We start from the raw sequence: 15,077 nt of genomic DNA, 5'->3' as shown, positions 1-15,077 counted from the left end.
TAGGTACAGGGTCTTCATCTGTTAAATGGGGTGTTATAATAACTGTGGCCTGGAACAGTTAAGTAACAAATCCAAGCTCACACAAGCAGTAAGTGCTAGGGCCAAGATTCAGACTCAGGTAGTTGCCTCAGACCCCATTCTCTTTCCATGACTGCGTCTTCGTGAGAAGGTACAGACTGGACTAAAGTTTCATTGCATGTCAATAATAAAAATAACCCATATTTATTAAGCACTTATTAAATGTCTGACATTGTGCTAAGTGCTTTGAAGCATCATGACATTTACTGCTCAGAGCAATCACGCACGGTTTTATGAGTTTCATTTTGTAGGTAGAAAAACCAAGGCTTGCAGAGATTAAACAGCTAGGGGGAAATTACACAGTACATGACACAGCTGGGGTTCAAATTCAGATCTGAATAACTTCAAAGCCAGTGCCCTTAATGATGCAAACAAAGGTTATGGAGAAACTTTCAGGTGAGGATCTGAATTATACTTCAAAGTTCAGAAGAACAGACCGGCATTAAAGACCAAGCCTATGCTAGTCAGTGTGACAACTGCTTTTACATCATTATTTCGGTTCATCTGTTATTAAACATTTTTTAGAATTAGGTCTCACTTCTGAAAATTTGGGATCAAGTTAGGTATTAATTATTCTCACCTAGATAAAATAAAGATTCATACAATATAGACTCTTAAAAATTGTAGTTATTATTTTTTAAAGCTGTAGAGAAAAAATAAGAGGCCTAGGATGGTCGAGTCAGAAGATCTGGATTCTAGTTTCCACTGTGAAAATAAACAGCAGTGCATCACTGGGCAAGTTGTTAACTTTCAGGGCTCAGTTTCTTCATCTACAGAGTGACACAGAGTGGCCCGAATGATACCATTCTAAGAAGATGAACTCAGGGAGGAAGCAATTCCCCGGCTCCTGGAGGTTCACGAATGCCAGAATCACTCAGCTTACAAAGTGAGGAGTGAAACAATAGGAGGGAATCAGGAAAGAAGTCGGCACGTGGTTGGGATAGGTATGGGAAAAGCAGGGAAAAAGGGAGACAAAACTGTTTAGACTTTCAATCTGTGGACTGAAATGGCAAGGAAAAACAAAAAAAAAAGGAGAATGTTGGACGTAGAGCTGTTCTGATTATCAGAAGATAAAAAATTCAGTCTTTGTTATAAGAAGTGGCTGCTTGAATTGATCCCTTCCTGCTTGTTCCGTTGCCCCCAGTCACAGAAGATTAAGCAGCACGGACCAGCTGATGAGGACAAAATAAACGCAAAGATTTGCAAGAATGCAAGGAAAGTGTTCTGGGCAGTGACCCAGACAGATTGGGTAACCTGTGATTGCCAATGTCTTTCAACCTGACCTGACCCACTTAGCAAGCCAGTCCCTGGCTGAGCCCTACAGCATTGTTTCAAGTGAGTCATTTGTGCAGACTCACACCCAAACCAGAAATTCTTGCCCAGGACCAGAACCACAACTGCTGTCGCTGCTATGCCACACCGGCCTGGGGGCTGTGAACTTTGACGCACTAAGCCTGGCTTCCAAATTTCTGGGGTGAGCGGCATCCCCGCTCCTACCACAAGGGGGCCCTCTCCAGCCAGCCAAGCGCGTGGAGCAGAGCGAGCCTCAGCCTGGGGTGGGGAGAGCATCTGGGGGTGACAAGCAGTCAGTTCTGGGGAGTCTGCATGCGAGGGAGAGCCAGGGAGCCCCTCAGAGTCGGGGAAGGATGGCCCCCACCCTCACCTGCTTCCCAGAGCTGTGGGCACACACAGGCTCACTGCTTGCCCCTTGTTCCTGTCAAACTTCCAAGCGTTTGCTCTCCTGTGGCGTCAGCGCGGACTAGAAAGTCAATGCCAGGACATCTGGGCTACAGCAAAAAAAAAAAAAAAAAAAAAATTCCCTTCATATCTTAGGAAGAGGAGAAACACAGAAATAAGCACCCAGGGGCAGAGACGTCAGTTTACTTCATTTATTTGAACACAGAAATACTGCATCTGGGACCATGTCCTGTAACACCTCTGTGGAAAGGCAGATCCTGATTCTGTGTACAATCCTATCAGTCAAGGGCACGCCTGGAAGAAGGGTCTGCCCCTGTGAACATCCTTTGCTCCTTGAATACCAGTGTCGCAAACCAGGTCACGTTGAATAGGTGATCGCCATCAAGGACATCTCATCTTGTCTAGCGCTCTAGGGGTTATTACAGCAGTCTGCTGAGCTAGCCACTGTTTGCTAAAATGGCTCCTATTGTATATCCTCCATAAGAAATGTCTTATAATTCTCCCTTTCCAGGAAGAAAAGCTTTTATTCATGTTTCCAACCAGGATGTGTCAAGTGGCAACTACAGGCCAGACACTGTGTTCAGCGCTGGGGATACAGGAGTGAACAAAACCAATAAAAAGGTTTGCATTCTGGGACTGGTATTACAATGGAGGGAGATGAACAGTAAAAAATCAATTATAGAGAATGTTAGAAGGATAAATACTATTATAAGTAATAAAGAAAGTAAGGGGATTATGGAGTACAGGGAACAGGGGGATTATGATTTTAAATATGCTGTTTAAGGAGGGTCTCATTAGCAAACTGACATTTGAACAAAGATGGTGTCACGATGTTTATTTATTTGTGGATTTATATTATTAGTTATGCTTTTGGACAAACATTAACTTCCATTCTTTAAAAACATAACAGCTTTGTTAAGGTTTATTCTGAATTATTTTACACAAAATAAAAAATAAGGAACTATGTTTGTATATTCACGTGATAGGATATTTCATAGGAATCAAAATTATATTTATGAAAGGTTTAAATGACTTAGGAAAATGCCTATGAGAAAGGTAGGTGAAAAAACAGGAGTATAAAGTTATTAACATATTATCTCAATTGTGCAAATATGCCAAATGTTATCAGTAACTAACTCAGGGTGATGGGATTAGGCGTAACTTATGCTTCTTTCTACTTTACTTTTCAACTAGATTAAGATGAGACTATTTTCAAGGAAAAAAAAAAAAAAGGAATTTCCTGGTGGTCCAGTGGTTAGGACTCCACGCCCTCAGTGCTGAGGGCCTGGGTTCAATCCCTGGTCGGGGAACTAAGATCCCACAAACTGTGGTACGCCCCCCCCCCCCCAAAAAAAAGAGGAGACCTTTTTCCTTTTATAATAACATTAAAAAACACACTAAATGGGGCTTCCCTGGTGGCGCAGTGGTTGAGAGTCCGCCTGCCGATGCAGGGGACACGGGTTCGTGCCTCGGTCCGGGAAGATCCCACATGCCGTGGAGCGGCTGGGCCCGTAAGCCATGGCCGCTGAGCCTGTGTGTCTGGAGCCTGTGCTCCGCAACGGGAGAAGCCACAACAGTGAGAGGCCCGCGTACCGCAAAAAAACAAAACAAAAAAACACACTAAATGAATAAACTAGATAGTCCACAAGGACCTACTGTAGAGCACAGGGAACTCTACTCAATACTCTATAATAACCTATATGGGAAAGGAATCTGAAAAAGAATAGATGCATGTATATGTATAACTGAATCACTGTGCTGTACACCTGAAACTAACACAGCATTGTAAATCAACTAGACTCCACTATAAAATAAAAATTAAAAAGGAAAACCAACCCACTAAATGACAGATGCACAAGGAAAAGCCTCCATCTATGACTGCTTTCCATTTATCAAAAGAAATGAACTGGAGGAGGCAACGTCCCAGGTTTATTTGGGATGATCGGTCCCACGGAAGAGAAGAGAGGCAGCATGCTCGAGCCTCCCCAGATATGGCTCCTAACCCTTCTCCAAAGAATCTCACTCCTTTCCCTGCTTTCAATAACCCCCACCCAGCCCCACCATCACCACAGACTCCTCTAGACTTTTCTCCCGGCTAGAGTTAGCTAGCCCACCATTGCTCTGTGACTAGTTATCATTTTTCTACATTGGCACATGCTTTGAAAAAAGCATATTCTACTCCGACATATTAGATATCCTATAAGGACATAACATATAGTAGCCTTAAACTAAGTGGAGACTTTGTAACAGAGTTTGGGCTGGGCCCTCTGCTTCACTTGCTCCAGTGCCAAGGAGACTTTGTAACAGAGTGTGGGCTGGGCGCTGCGCTTCACTTGCTTGAGTGCCAACTGTGTTCTTGCCTTACTTCACTAGTGAAGTTGTAGCCAGAATGTGAACGGCCATCCACAATCACCTCCTCCTTACCCTATCTGTGCCTATGGGGGCCTTTCTGACCTTATTCTCTCAAATGCACTAATTTAGTATATTTCTAATAACATAGCATACAAATTATGTATATATTATATGTATTCTATACATAATTTTTACATTATTATAGCTCTACAAACATTGTAACCCAATAAAGGTTATTTCTTACTTTAACTATTAAGCAACTAAGTAGTGTAATTACTCATACATTTTCCTCTTCGGTACAATACACTTTCTCCAAAGGTAAAAGTGGAGAAGTAGAGGAGAGAGGAAGGAAGGAAGAAAGAAAAGAAGGAAGAGAAAGGAGAAGAATCATGGAGAGCATCCCCAAGTTATTTGTAACTACTTCGGGAAAGTAGCATAAAATAAAACCCCTCCAAAGTGACGTAAGAAAATAGAATACTTCTATTCTCTTTGTGCCACTCAATACCCAGTAGTCCTGGGAGGCCCTGAACTACAGGGCAGGAACCCTTGATTGAAGCAAAATAAAAGAGTATTGCTATATCTTCTGATAAATTTTAATTGGTGCTGTTCATCATATATTTCTAGCTCTTTTTTTCTTTTTCTTTTGAACACATGGTTATTACATTTAACCATGTAAATTCTTTAGCCAATGAATTGTGAGTGGAAGTAAAGGGTGTCACTTTCAAGGGGTAATTTTAAGAGAGAATGTATAAAAATAATGATAAACCACAACCAAGTGGGATTTATCCCAGATATGCAAGACTGGTTCAACATTCAAAAATCAATTAATGTAATTGCTAGAGGACGGAAGAAATGAAAAGTGCCTACTGAGCTGGAAAGGCATCTTGAGACGGACAAACTGATCCATACAATCAGCGGATCAGTTTATTTTATGGTAATTTAATCATAGGGTGGGATTGGGATTGGACCGATAATGACCTGGAAGCATTCACAGCTGCACTCGGCACGCCGAGGGGCCACTGGGACAATTTTATAGTTAACTTAGGGTATGGGGGGTAGGTGCTTGGAAACAAGACAGAGTACAATCCTGCGCAGGGTCAGCAGAAGGACAGGAGAAACTAGAAGGGCCCAAGATGGTGTCAGTTATAATAACACACAATAATCCATCACATCAACAGGCTAAGAAAAATCACATGACCATTATTGATCGATGCGGAAAAAGCATTTGACAAAATCCAACACCCATTCACGATAAAAACTTTCAGCAAGCTAGAAACAGAGAACTTTCTTAATTTGATAAAGAATATCTATAAAAAACATAAAGCAAACATCATACTTAATAAAAACTTGAGGTTTTCCCACTAAGACCAAAAACAAGGCAAAGACTTGGCGTCACTCCTTCCAACATCATACTGGAAGTATTACCTACTGTAATAAGAAGAAATAAAAGGTATACAGATTGGGAAGGAAGAAATAAAACTGTCCTGTTTGCAGATGACGTTATCATGTATGTAGAAAATCCAAAAGAATCCATAAAACCACTCCTGGAACAAATAAGCAACTATAGCAACACTGCAGGATACAAGGTTAATATATAAATGTCAATCATTTTCCTATATAACAGCAAAGAAGAAGTGGAATTTGAAATGAAAAACACAATGCCATTTACATTAGCAAACCCCAAAATGAAATACTCATGTACAGATCTAACAACGTATGTACAAGGTCTATATGAGGAAAGCTACAAAACTCTGAAGAGTGAAATCAAGGAAGAACTAAATAAATGGAGAAATAGTCCATGTTCTTCGACAGGAAGACTCAATACTGTCAAGATGTCAGTTCTTCCCAATTTGATCTACAATTGGGATTCAATATAATCCCAATTACTTGGGGATAGACAAACAGATTTTAACTCTATGTGAAATGGCAAAACCCCCCAGAACAGCCAACACACTACTGAAGGAGAAGAACAAAGTTGGAGGATTGATACCACCTGACTTCAAGACTTACTGTAAAGTGACAGTAATCAAGACAGCGTGGTATTGGTGAAGGAAAAGCTAAATTGATCAATGGAACAGAATGGACGGCCCAGAAATAGAACCCCATAAATATAGTTAACAGATCTTTGACAAAGAAGTAAAGATCTCACTAAAGAAGGTATCAGGTGGATGGCACGTAAGTATATGAAACAATGCTCCACACATCAGCTGTCATCAGGGAAATGCAAATTAAAACAACAATGAGGGGGCTTCCCTGGTGGCGCAGTGGTTGAGAGTCCGCCTGCCGATGCAGGGGACATGGGTTCGTGCCCCGGTCCGGGAAGATCCCACATGCCGCGGAGCGGCTGGGCCCGTGAGCCATGGCCGCTGAGCCTGCACCTCCGGAGCCTGTGCTCCGCAACGGAGAAGGCCACGGCAGTGAGAGGCCCACGTACTGCAAAAAACAAAAAACAATGAGATACCACAACACATCTACTAGAGTGACCCAAATCTGGAACACTGACAACACCAAATGCTGGCGAGGACGTGGAGCAACAGGAACGCTCACTCACTGCGGTAGAGAATGCACAACGGCGCAGCCACTGTGCAAGACCGTTTGGCATTTTCTTACAGAGCTAGACATACTCTTACCATATAATCCATCAGTCATGCTCCTTGGAAGTCAACTCCTCTGAAGCTGAACACCACACAAAGCCCTGCACACAGATGTTTACAGCAGCTTTATTCATAATTGCCCAAAACCGGAAGCAACCAAGATGTCCTTCGGGAGGTGAATGGATAAACTGTGGTCCATCCAGACAATGGAATACCACTGGGCACTAAAAAGAAATGAGCTCTCAAGCCATGAAAAGACATGGAGGTGCATGTTACTAAGTGCACACTGCTAAGTGAAAGAAGCTAATCTGAAAGGCTACGTACTGTATAATTCCAGCTATATGACATTCTAGAAAGGGCAAAACTATGGAAACAGCAAAAAGATCAGTGGTTCTCAGGGGTTGGGGGTAGGGGAGGGATGAATAGGTGGAGCACAGTGAATTTTTCAGGCACTGAAAATATTCTTACAATAGTATAATGATGGATACATGTTATTATACATTTGTCCAAATCCCTAGAACATGCACCACCACGAGTGAACTAGGTATATGTATACTATAGACTTCGGGTGATTATTACAGTGCGTCAATGTAGGTTCCTTAAATGTAACAAAAGTACCACTCTGGTGGTATGGGGGAGGCTGTGCATGTGTGGGGCAGGGGTTAAATGGGAAATCTCTGCACCTTCCCCTCAATTTTGCTGAGACTCTAAAACTGTTTTAAAAGCTAAAGAAAAATTTGGGGAAAAGAATACTACATGGTAATATCCTTAAGTAATCTGTTCGATTCAGACTCAGAAATTCTGGGACCACATTTGTAATTACTCATTACCAAGCAAGTCGTACGATTGAGGTCATGCCCTATACAGCCTACATCTTAGAATCCAGCATGATACTCTGAACACCCAAAACAATAGATATTATGAAGAATTAAACGGAGAATTAAGAGAGCCAAGTGAAGCCCTAAAATGCTGGAGTATTATCAGTGCCATAAAACAGCTGGAAATCTATTTTAGAATTTGAACACTTTGGAATTTTTTTCACCCAAAGTTAATTTACTAAGGTCTACTCTCATGTTTCCCCTTAATCCATTTTTATTAAGAATTCTGTTGCCTCACCAACAATATATTTGCTTGAAGAAAACAGTTCTACAACTTTGACATTTTAGTGTCATTTTATACTATACAAAGCCTATTTACATAGTTCTTCAGAAAATATTTCCACTTTTCACCCACTATTCCAAGTGTGAAAATGATATCAAATAGATTAGATTTACAGGGAAGCACAAAAGAGAAAACAATTCTACAATTTCATACCTACAGTGTCACTAGTGGTTTTTTACAGTTTTCTTTTGAGGATAATCCACTGAATTTTTCTGCCAATGACATTTCAGAGTGAAGTTGTCTTCAGGAGTAGATTTCCACACAGAATCAAGAGTATAACAGTCCAATATATTTTACAGGTGATACCTGACAGTTTATGAGTAGCTGCAAATCACTTTTTTCCCCATTTTTTTTCCAAAGTCTTGGATGATGAACAGGAATCATGACTCTCACCACCACTATAGTGCTCATATAAAGTCTGAAATTAAAAACACACATCCGATTTATAACTTTTAAAATTCAATGTATTACCATATCAGATTAACAAAGGTTTAACTCCACATCTTCTAATATGTAACAAATTTCTCCCTTGTTCTTATAATTAGGAAATTATTTTATACACTATTGGAGATAATGAAAAATTTTTAAACAGCTGGCTTGGCCTAAGAATCAGTGATCATGCGATGCAGATCAATCTTTCTGTAAGAAAAATGTAACAGAGCTATTTATAAGCATATATATGCATCCTCAAGGCCTTCTTAATCTCCCTTACTTTTTCTTTTTCTTCTCTGTTTCAACAAACCTCTTTTTAAATTGTTTATTTTTATTGAAGTATAGTTGATGTACAATATTGCATAGCAAAACTCTTTTTTTAAAAATTGAAGTACAGCTGATTTATAATATTGTGTTACTGTCTGGTGTAGAGCAAAGTGATTCAGGTTATATCTATATCTATATCTGTATCTGTATCTGTATCTATCTATCCCTCTCTCTATATATTGTTTTTCATGTGCTTTTTCATTATAGGTTATTACAAGATACCTTACTTTTTCTTAAATAAAGCCAGTCTTAGATAAATTCCTGTACTGTAAAATACACTCATCAGGAAATATACTTTCAGCTGATATTTAAACTAAAGAATGGAAGACATTAAAAAAAAATACAACTGCTATACAAATAAGTATAATTAGCTATATTAAAATCTACATATTTAGTAAAGGACTTAAGGCTAAGCCAACATCTAATTTATGAAGATGAAAGATATCTTTGCCATCAAGGAACACATAACCTTAGTGATAAAGGTAACCCACCTCAGTTTTATTTATAAAAGGCTTTAAACAATACACTGGTAGAAATTTAAAACATAGAGATATGAAACATAGAGAAAAATTACAAAACAAATTTTGTCCAATTTCAATTCCTAAAGCCATTGATTTAGCTATCAGAACTTGAGAAAATTTAAGAAAAAATTTACCTTATATCATATGGATACAAATATAATGGTGAATATATAGTAAATTCCTCCAAAACTGTATCCAAGTTCTTAACATCTTAGATTGGTGTTATCCCTATCCATAGAGCTAACAGTGATTTTAGTTTAAGCTCCCATAATTTTACAATAATGTTATAACTGAAATATATAACTAGTAACTAAAGTCAATAAGCATACCTAGTGTTCTGGAAATGACTAGGTGTTTGATGTCAGTGAGATCCAAAAAATTATGGTATAGATATAAAGAGGCATTGGGAGACTAAAAGATTTGAGACATTTGCTTTGAGAAATGTACTGACTGCTATATACAGCCTCACAGAAGTCATTACATGTGACAAGTACTGTGATTTCTCTACGATGGTTTAAAAATAAAGTTGGCTAGAAAAAAATGAATTCAAAAGCTGTGTTAAAAATGGTGTTGATTTAAGATTCCTTATTGAATTTATTCCAGTTGAGACCCAACAGCGGTCTTTTCAATGCACCCTATATGACAATCCATTTTCAATTGTGCTGTCTGCACAATAAGAATATAAATCAAATAAATCTGTATTTGTCAAAAAGTACATGTTAAGTATCTAAATACAGAAACACACTTCATAGCTGATCTGAGGATTGGGCCAACTTTCCTTTGCATTACCTGTTTAAGTGTCTAACTCACTAAATTATACAAAACGATTAAAATTAGTGTAGACAAAGAATAGACATACTTTAGCAGTTTTCAAAATGGAGTTAGGAGAATTCAGGCCAACAAGTTGGCCCAGAACATATTTCATTTCTTCAGTGGTTACCTTAGCCATCTGGTTCCCTGTAAAATAATATATATAATCAATAGCACACTGGTATCAAATAAGAAAAATATAAGTTCATATATAAATATGTATTCTGTTTAAAAGCACAATAACTGGCATTCTTGTAACTTATCACTGATCATAGCCCCTTACCTAGGATAGGTAAAAATGAATGCCAGCAGGTAGAGAAAGGTGATCTCATTTATTTTAGTATTTAGCATTAAGGAATATCCTTAAGGAAGGAGGCAGGCAGGAGGAGAGCAGCCAGAAGGTTGTTTATATTAGCAATCGGGTAATAAACTTATTTTTAAAGAAGTACCTGGATGAGTTTGAATCTGAACATATGGATGTGCCAGGAGCTCAGGAATGGAGATCCTCTGTTTAGGGTCCCTTATTAAACAACACTATAAAAATAAAGATAAATTTTTTAAAAAACGAAGCAAGTTTTCTTATGCAATATTGATACAATATTTTCCCAGGCTGCATCATATTACAGAAGTTGCTTTCTAGAGAGCCTACTTAGAAATGACAAAATTATTTTACACGTCATTTTTGCAAAATCTCCAAGTATTCATAAGTTTTAAAAACCTTCAAAGTGAACTTAACACATCTTTAAAAACTAACTCAGTAAGCAATTCCTCTCAATAGACCTCTCAGTTATATCTAAGCCAGTTACATAATTCCAATCATTTCAACTATTTCTTTTTCTTTCTTTTTTCTTTTCTGGGTGTGCCATGCGGCTTGTGGGATCTTAGTTCCCTGACCAGGGATTGAACCCGGGCCATGGCAGTGAAAGTGCTGAGTCCTAACCACTGGACTGCCAGAGAACTTCCTCAGCTATTTCTTTAAGTAAACAATTAAGTACTACATGAAATATAGTTCTTCTATATGTATATACTATTAATGTTACCTTTAACACATCTTGAAGATCTTTCTCTGGAATATCAGGAAATTCAATTTCATGATTAGGGTCAATTATGGCATGTAACTTAGAAATCTGATTAATGATATGCTGAAACGGTGTTTTCCCGTAAGTCATATAGTACAAAATGCAACCTAAGGACCAAACATCACTTTTGGGGCTTATCTAAGTTAAAAAAAAAAAAAAAAAAAAAAAGAAGAAGAAGTTATTGTTATTTTAACATAAAATTAAAATATTATACGCACACACCCTAATATTTAAAAGCATAACTAAACCTCAATAAATGTCCAAGCATTAGACTATGTTCATGACAAAACATCCTCTTCTCATTTTGATTACACTTGGTTATTTTATCAAAAGAAATGAACTTCAGTTTAAATCTTTCAACAAACTCATAATCAAAATATTTCAACTGAAACAAAATATTACATTCTTGTCAGCCTGTGCAAACACAAAACTAAAAACCCTAAGTGCACATTTTAAATTTACATGTTTTCCCCAAAATTACTGAATTAAAATAAGTTTTTATATAAATTCATAATATATAAATATGTATAGATTTTAAAAAGGTTATTTAAGTTGAGCTATCCTAAACTTAAGAACACAAACTATAGAGTCAGACTGGGCTGGGCTGGGCTTGAATCCTGGTCTTATCACTAGCTAGTAATTCTACATGTCTCTGTTTCCTCATCTCTAAAACAGAAATAACAAAAGTACGTTGTCATGGGCCTTAAATGATGTAACCATGAGATATGGGTAGGCATAGAGAATAGTTTCTGATATAGTAAGTACTCAATAAGTATTACTTATTATTAAATATTCTTTGTATTAAATAATCTCATTAGAAATAATGTGATACTATAACATAATTATGCTTTTGACTTTTAAAAGAACATGATTAAGACCAAACACAGAAGTGAGCATAATAAATGAGAATGGCTAAATTCCTCTTTTAAAAGATACTCAATATGCATTAAAACAAAATGTAACCACATGCTCTACACAAAGGATTAATCTAAACCAAATGACACAGAAAGGTACAAGGAAAAAAGAAATGGACATCTATAACCAAAAGCAAGAAAGAAAGAAAAAAAAAGGAAACGAAAGCAGAGACAGCAATATTAATATTAGAAAAAGAGAACATGGCAAAATGCTTCTAACAGAAGAGAGAAAGCCATTTTACAGTGATAAAAGGTACAATCAACCAAGAAGAGATGACAGTTATGAACTTCTATGCACTGAAACTACATTTAATAGAACTATATAAAGCAAAAATTGTATTAAATTCTTTGAAGGAGGGCAGATTTAAACATGCCTTTCAGAACATGACAGATAGAATAGATCCCGTTATCTGAACACAAAGAAAACTGAAAATTAATTAAAAAATAACCTCCTCTTCCTCCAATTTAACCACTTGGAAATATAAGTCCATTTCTAGATACTAAATCATGAATTAGAAAGAATTTCAGATTCTGGAAAAATGGCTGTGGCCGTGTAGTTTTCAAACTCTCCAAAGCCCCAGATAAGACAGACAGAGCAGCCTGGTAGCAAAACCGTAAACATATGGAAAATATTTACAATAAAAGCGGAACGTGAATGGAGACAAACTACCCACAGCCACAGGTCGTGCATGGTAGAGGCATTTGAAGCAGAGAGGAGAGAGGAGTAATGAATGGGCCCAGCAGACCTCAGAACAGGAGCCCCAGACGGCCAAGCCTGTTCACTGGAAAGCAATTCGAGAACAGAGCGAGACTGGGAGGGGCTTTGAACTCTTCCATAACAAGGATTACCTCCCATGTTGGGATAAAAATTTATCTTCTATTCAGAATCACTAGTTGAGATTGACCAATACTACCTATTTAAGTACTGAGTTGATAACTGAAAAGAATCTGAACACTACATGCAGTTCAAAGTAAATTTTATTTTAAAGTAACAAAGAATGAAACAATTTTAAAACTGAAATTAGAAATTTTGGAAATTAATGAAAATAAGAAACACTACCATAAAACCTAGAAGTAGCAGCTAAAGTAAAACTCAAAGTAAAATTCAGTTTTAATGTTTTAATTATAAGGAAGAATACTAAAATTAAATTAGCAATTATTTAAATGCAGAAGCTGGGGGGAGAAACCTAAAGGGAATATAAATAACAAAGATAAAAGCAGAAATTAATTAGAAGACAAATGAAAATAGAATTAATAAATGAAATGAAGACCTGGTTCTTTAAAATTAACAAAACCCTGGCAAGTCTAATCAAGAAAAAGAGAAAGACAAATCTAAGTATTAAAAGAAAAGGAGAAGCTAAAGAGGTATAAAAAGAATTTTTATAAGAGAGACTATTTGGCATAATTTTATGCCAGCTATTTGAAAAGATATTTAGAAGCCACAATTTCCTAGGAAGGAAAATATAATTTAGTAAATGAAAGCACATTTATTAAGCAATTGTTTCAAGCTGGACAATGTACTAAGTGCTCTATATTCTTTCTCATTTAATCCTCGATTACTTTTAAAATAGGTACTGTGTGCAAGCCTAACTTGCAGATGAAGAAACTAGGCAAGTTAAGTCACAAAGACAGTTGATAAAGAGGCAGATCTATGACTTGAACGCAGGTACTGCACAGCGGTGTGTGCTTGCATCCATTTGAAGACACTGGTATAGAGAAAGAAGGATTAGCTTGGCAGCCAGAGGCACCATGGCAGGCAGAATGGACCCAGCAAGGGGCACCAACGAGGCTAACACAAAAGCTCACAGAGGTGGTGAAATAAGAAAAGTGGGAAGGTACCTGGGAATATTACCTACTAGAGTTGTTCTTGGAAACAGAAAATTAACAAATGAATAAATGGTAAATAAAATTTAAGAATCAGAAAGGAAACAAAGGTTATCAGTTCACTGTTATTTAATTTAAGGTGCCCGTATCAGAGCTAATTTAGTCTTATTTTTTTTCTTTATTTTTAAAACTCAAAAAACATCCTGTGTGCATTTCTTATAGGAGCACATTGTGAGGCATCACCATATTAAAAGCACAATATTAAAAGAACAATATCAAATCAATAAAGAGAAGTGAAACTGAATCCCATGACAGTTTGCTTAATAAAGCAAGGTCTCTGTAATGGCCTAAAAAGTTTTAGAACTTAAAGAAATAACTTTTCAGTTATCTGTTAAGTTCATTCAGAGACTAGCCCATTCCCTATTTGCGCCAGAGAAATGGTATGTAAATAACCTCACAGTACCTTCGATTTGGATTTCCCATTTTCTCTTGAGGAAGACATATCTTTGATTGCTTCTGGTGGCATATAATTAACCGTACCAACCTACTTGCCAAATCACAGAAAACACAGAAATCAATGAAAATACTTCATTCTGCTTTAGGTTTTTTAAAACACGAATGCCAGATTTTTGGCAACTTGGATAGTTACAGGTTTCAGTTAATATATTTGAGAAACTCTAATAACTGAGAAAAATATTAAGACATAAATTTCTTCACAATTCCAGCAAAATAAATTAGATTCATAATAAAAATAATTGACTCCTTACAGAATGCTGAGCTATTTCTTATGGTGGGCAGCAACCATAAATCTTTCCAGGATAAAATTATATTAATGGCCATAAACTTTGAAGGAATTGATCAGTCGCTCATTTCTGTGCTGGAATAGACCCAGAACACTTTTTTTTTTTTTTTTTTTTTTTAATTTATTTTTTTTGCGGTAAGCGGGCCTCTCACTGTTGTGGCCTCTCCCGTTGCGGAGCACAGGCTCCGGACGCCCAGGCTCAGCGGCCATGGCTCACGGGCCCAGCCGCTCCGCGGCATGTGGGATCTTCCCGGACCGGGGCACGAACCCGCGTCCCCTGAATCGGCAGGCGGACTCTCAACCACTGCGCCACCAGGGAAGCCCCAGAACACATTTTTAAATAAACCAAACAACCAACCAAAAATCTAGCTTTGTCTCCCTGGGCCCATGTCCAAATAGAGATGAGATGGGTGTCTGCATTATGCAAGATTTTCCACAGCAGGAGTATGCCAACCTTACACTGCATTCATTTTATTCTAAAATGA

The 15,077-nt window shown here is 37.5% G+C and overlaps 1 protein-coding gene across 1 annotated transcript in view; it reads right to left on the bottom strand.

The window, feature by feature from the left end:
- Positions 1 to 7,641: 7,641 nt before the first annotated feature.
- Positions 7,642 to 15,077, bottom strand: part of TTK (TTK protein kinase) — a 41,085-nt gene continuing 33,649 nt past the window's right edge. Inside the window, exons 18-22 of the mRNA XM_029224007.1 lie at positions 14,254 to 14,334; positions 11,014 to 11,190; positions 10,423 to 10,507; positions 10,023 to 10,120; positions 7,642 to 8,301 (exon numbers count right to left, since the gene is read on the bottom strand). Coding sequence (XP_029079840.1) covers positions 8,215 to 8,301; positions 10,023 to 10,120; positions 10,423 to 10,507; positions 11,014 to 11,190; positions 14,254 to 14,334 — 528 coding nt within the window. The 3' untranslated portion in view covers positions 7,642 to 8,214. The remainder of the gene's footprint in view (positions 8,302 to 10,022; positions 10,121 to 10,422; positions 10,508 to 11,013; positions 11,191 to 14,253; positions 14,335 to 15,077) is intronic.

Source organism: Monodon monoceros, unplaced genomic scaffold (assembly GCF_005190385.1).
Source record: "Monodon monoceros isolate NGI ecotype Baffin Bay Population unplaced genomic scaffold, NGI_Narwhal_1 Super_Scaffold_15, whole genome shotgun sequence".
NCBI classification, from domain to species: Eukaryota; Metazoa; Chordata; class Mammalia; order Artiodactyla; family Monodontidae; genus Monodon; species Monodon monoceros.
The sequence above is the reverse complement of the archived record's forward strand: the minus strand, read 5'-3'. Positions and strand labels throughout refer to the sequence as shown.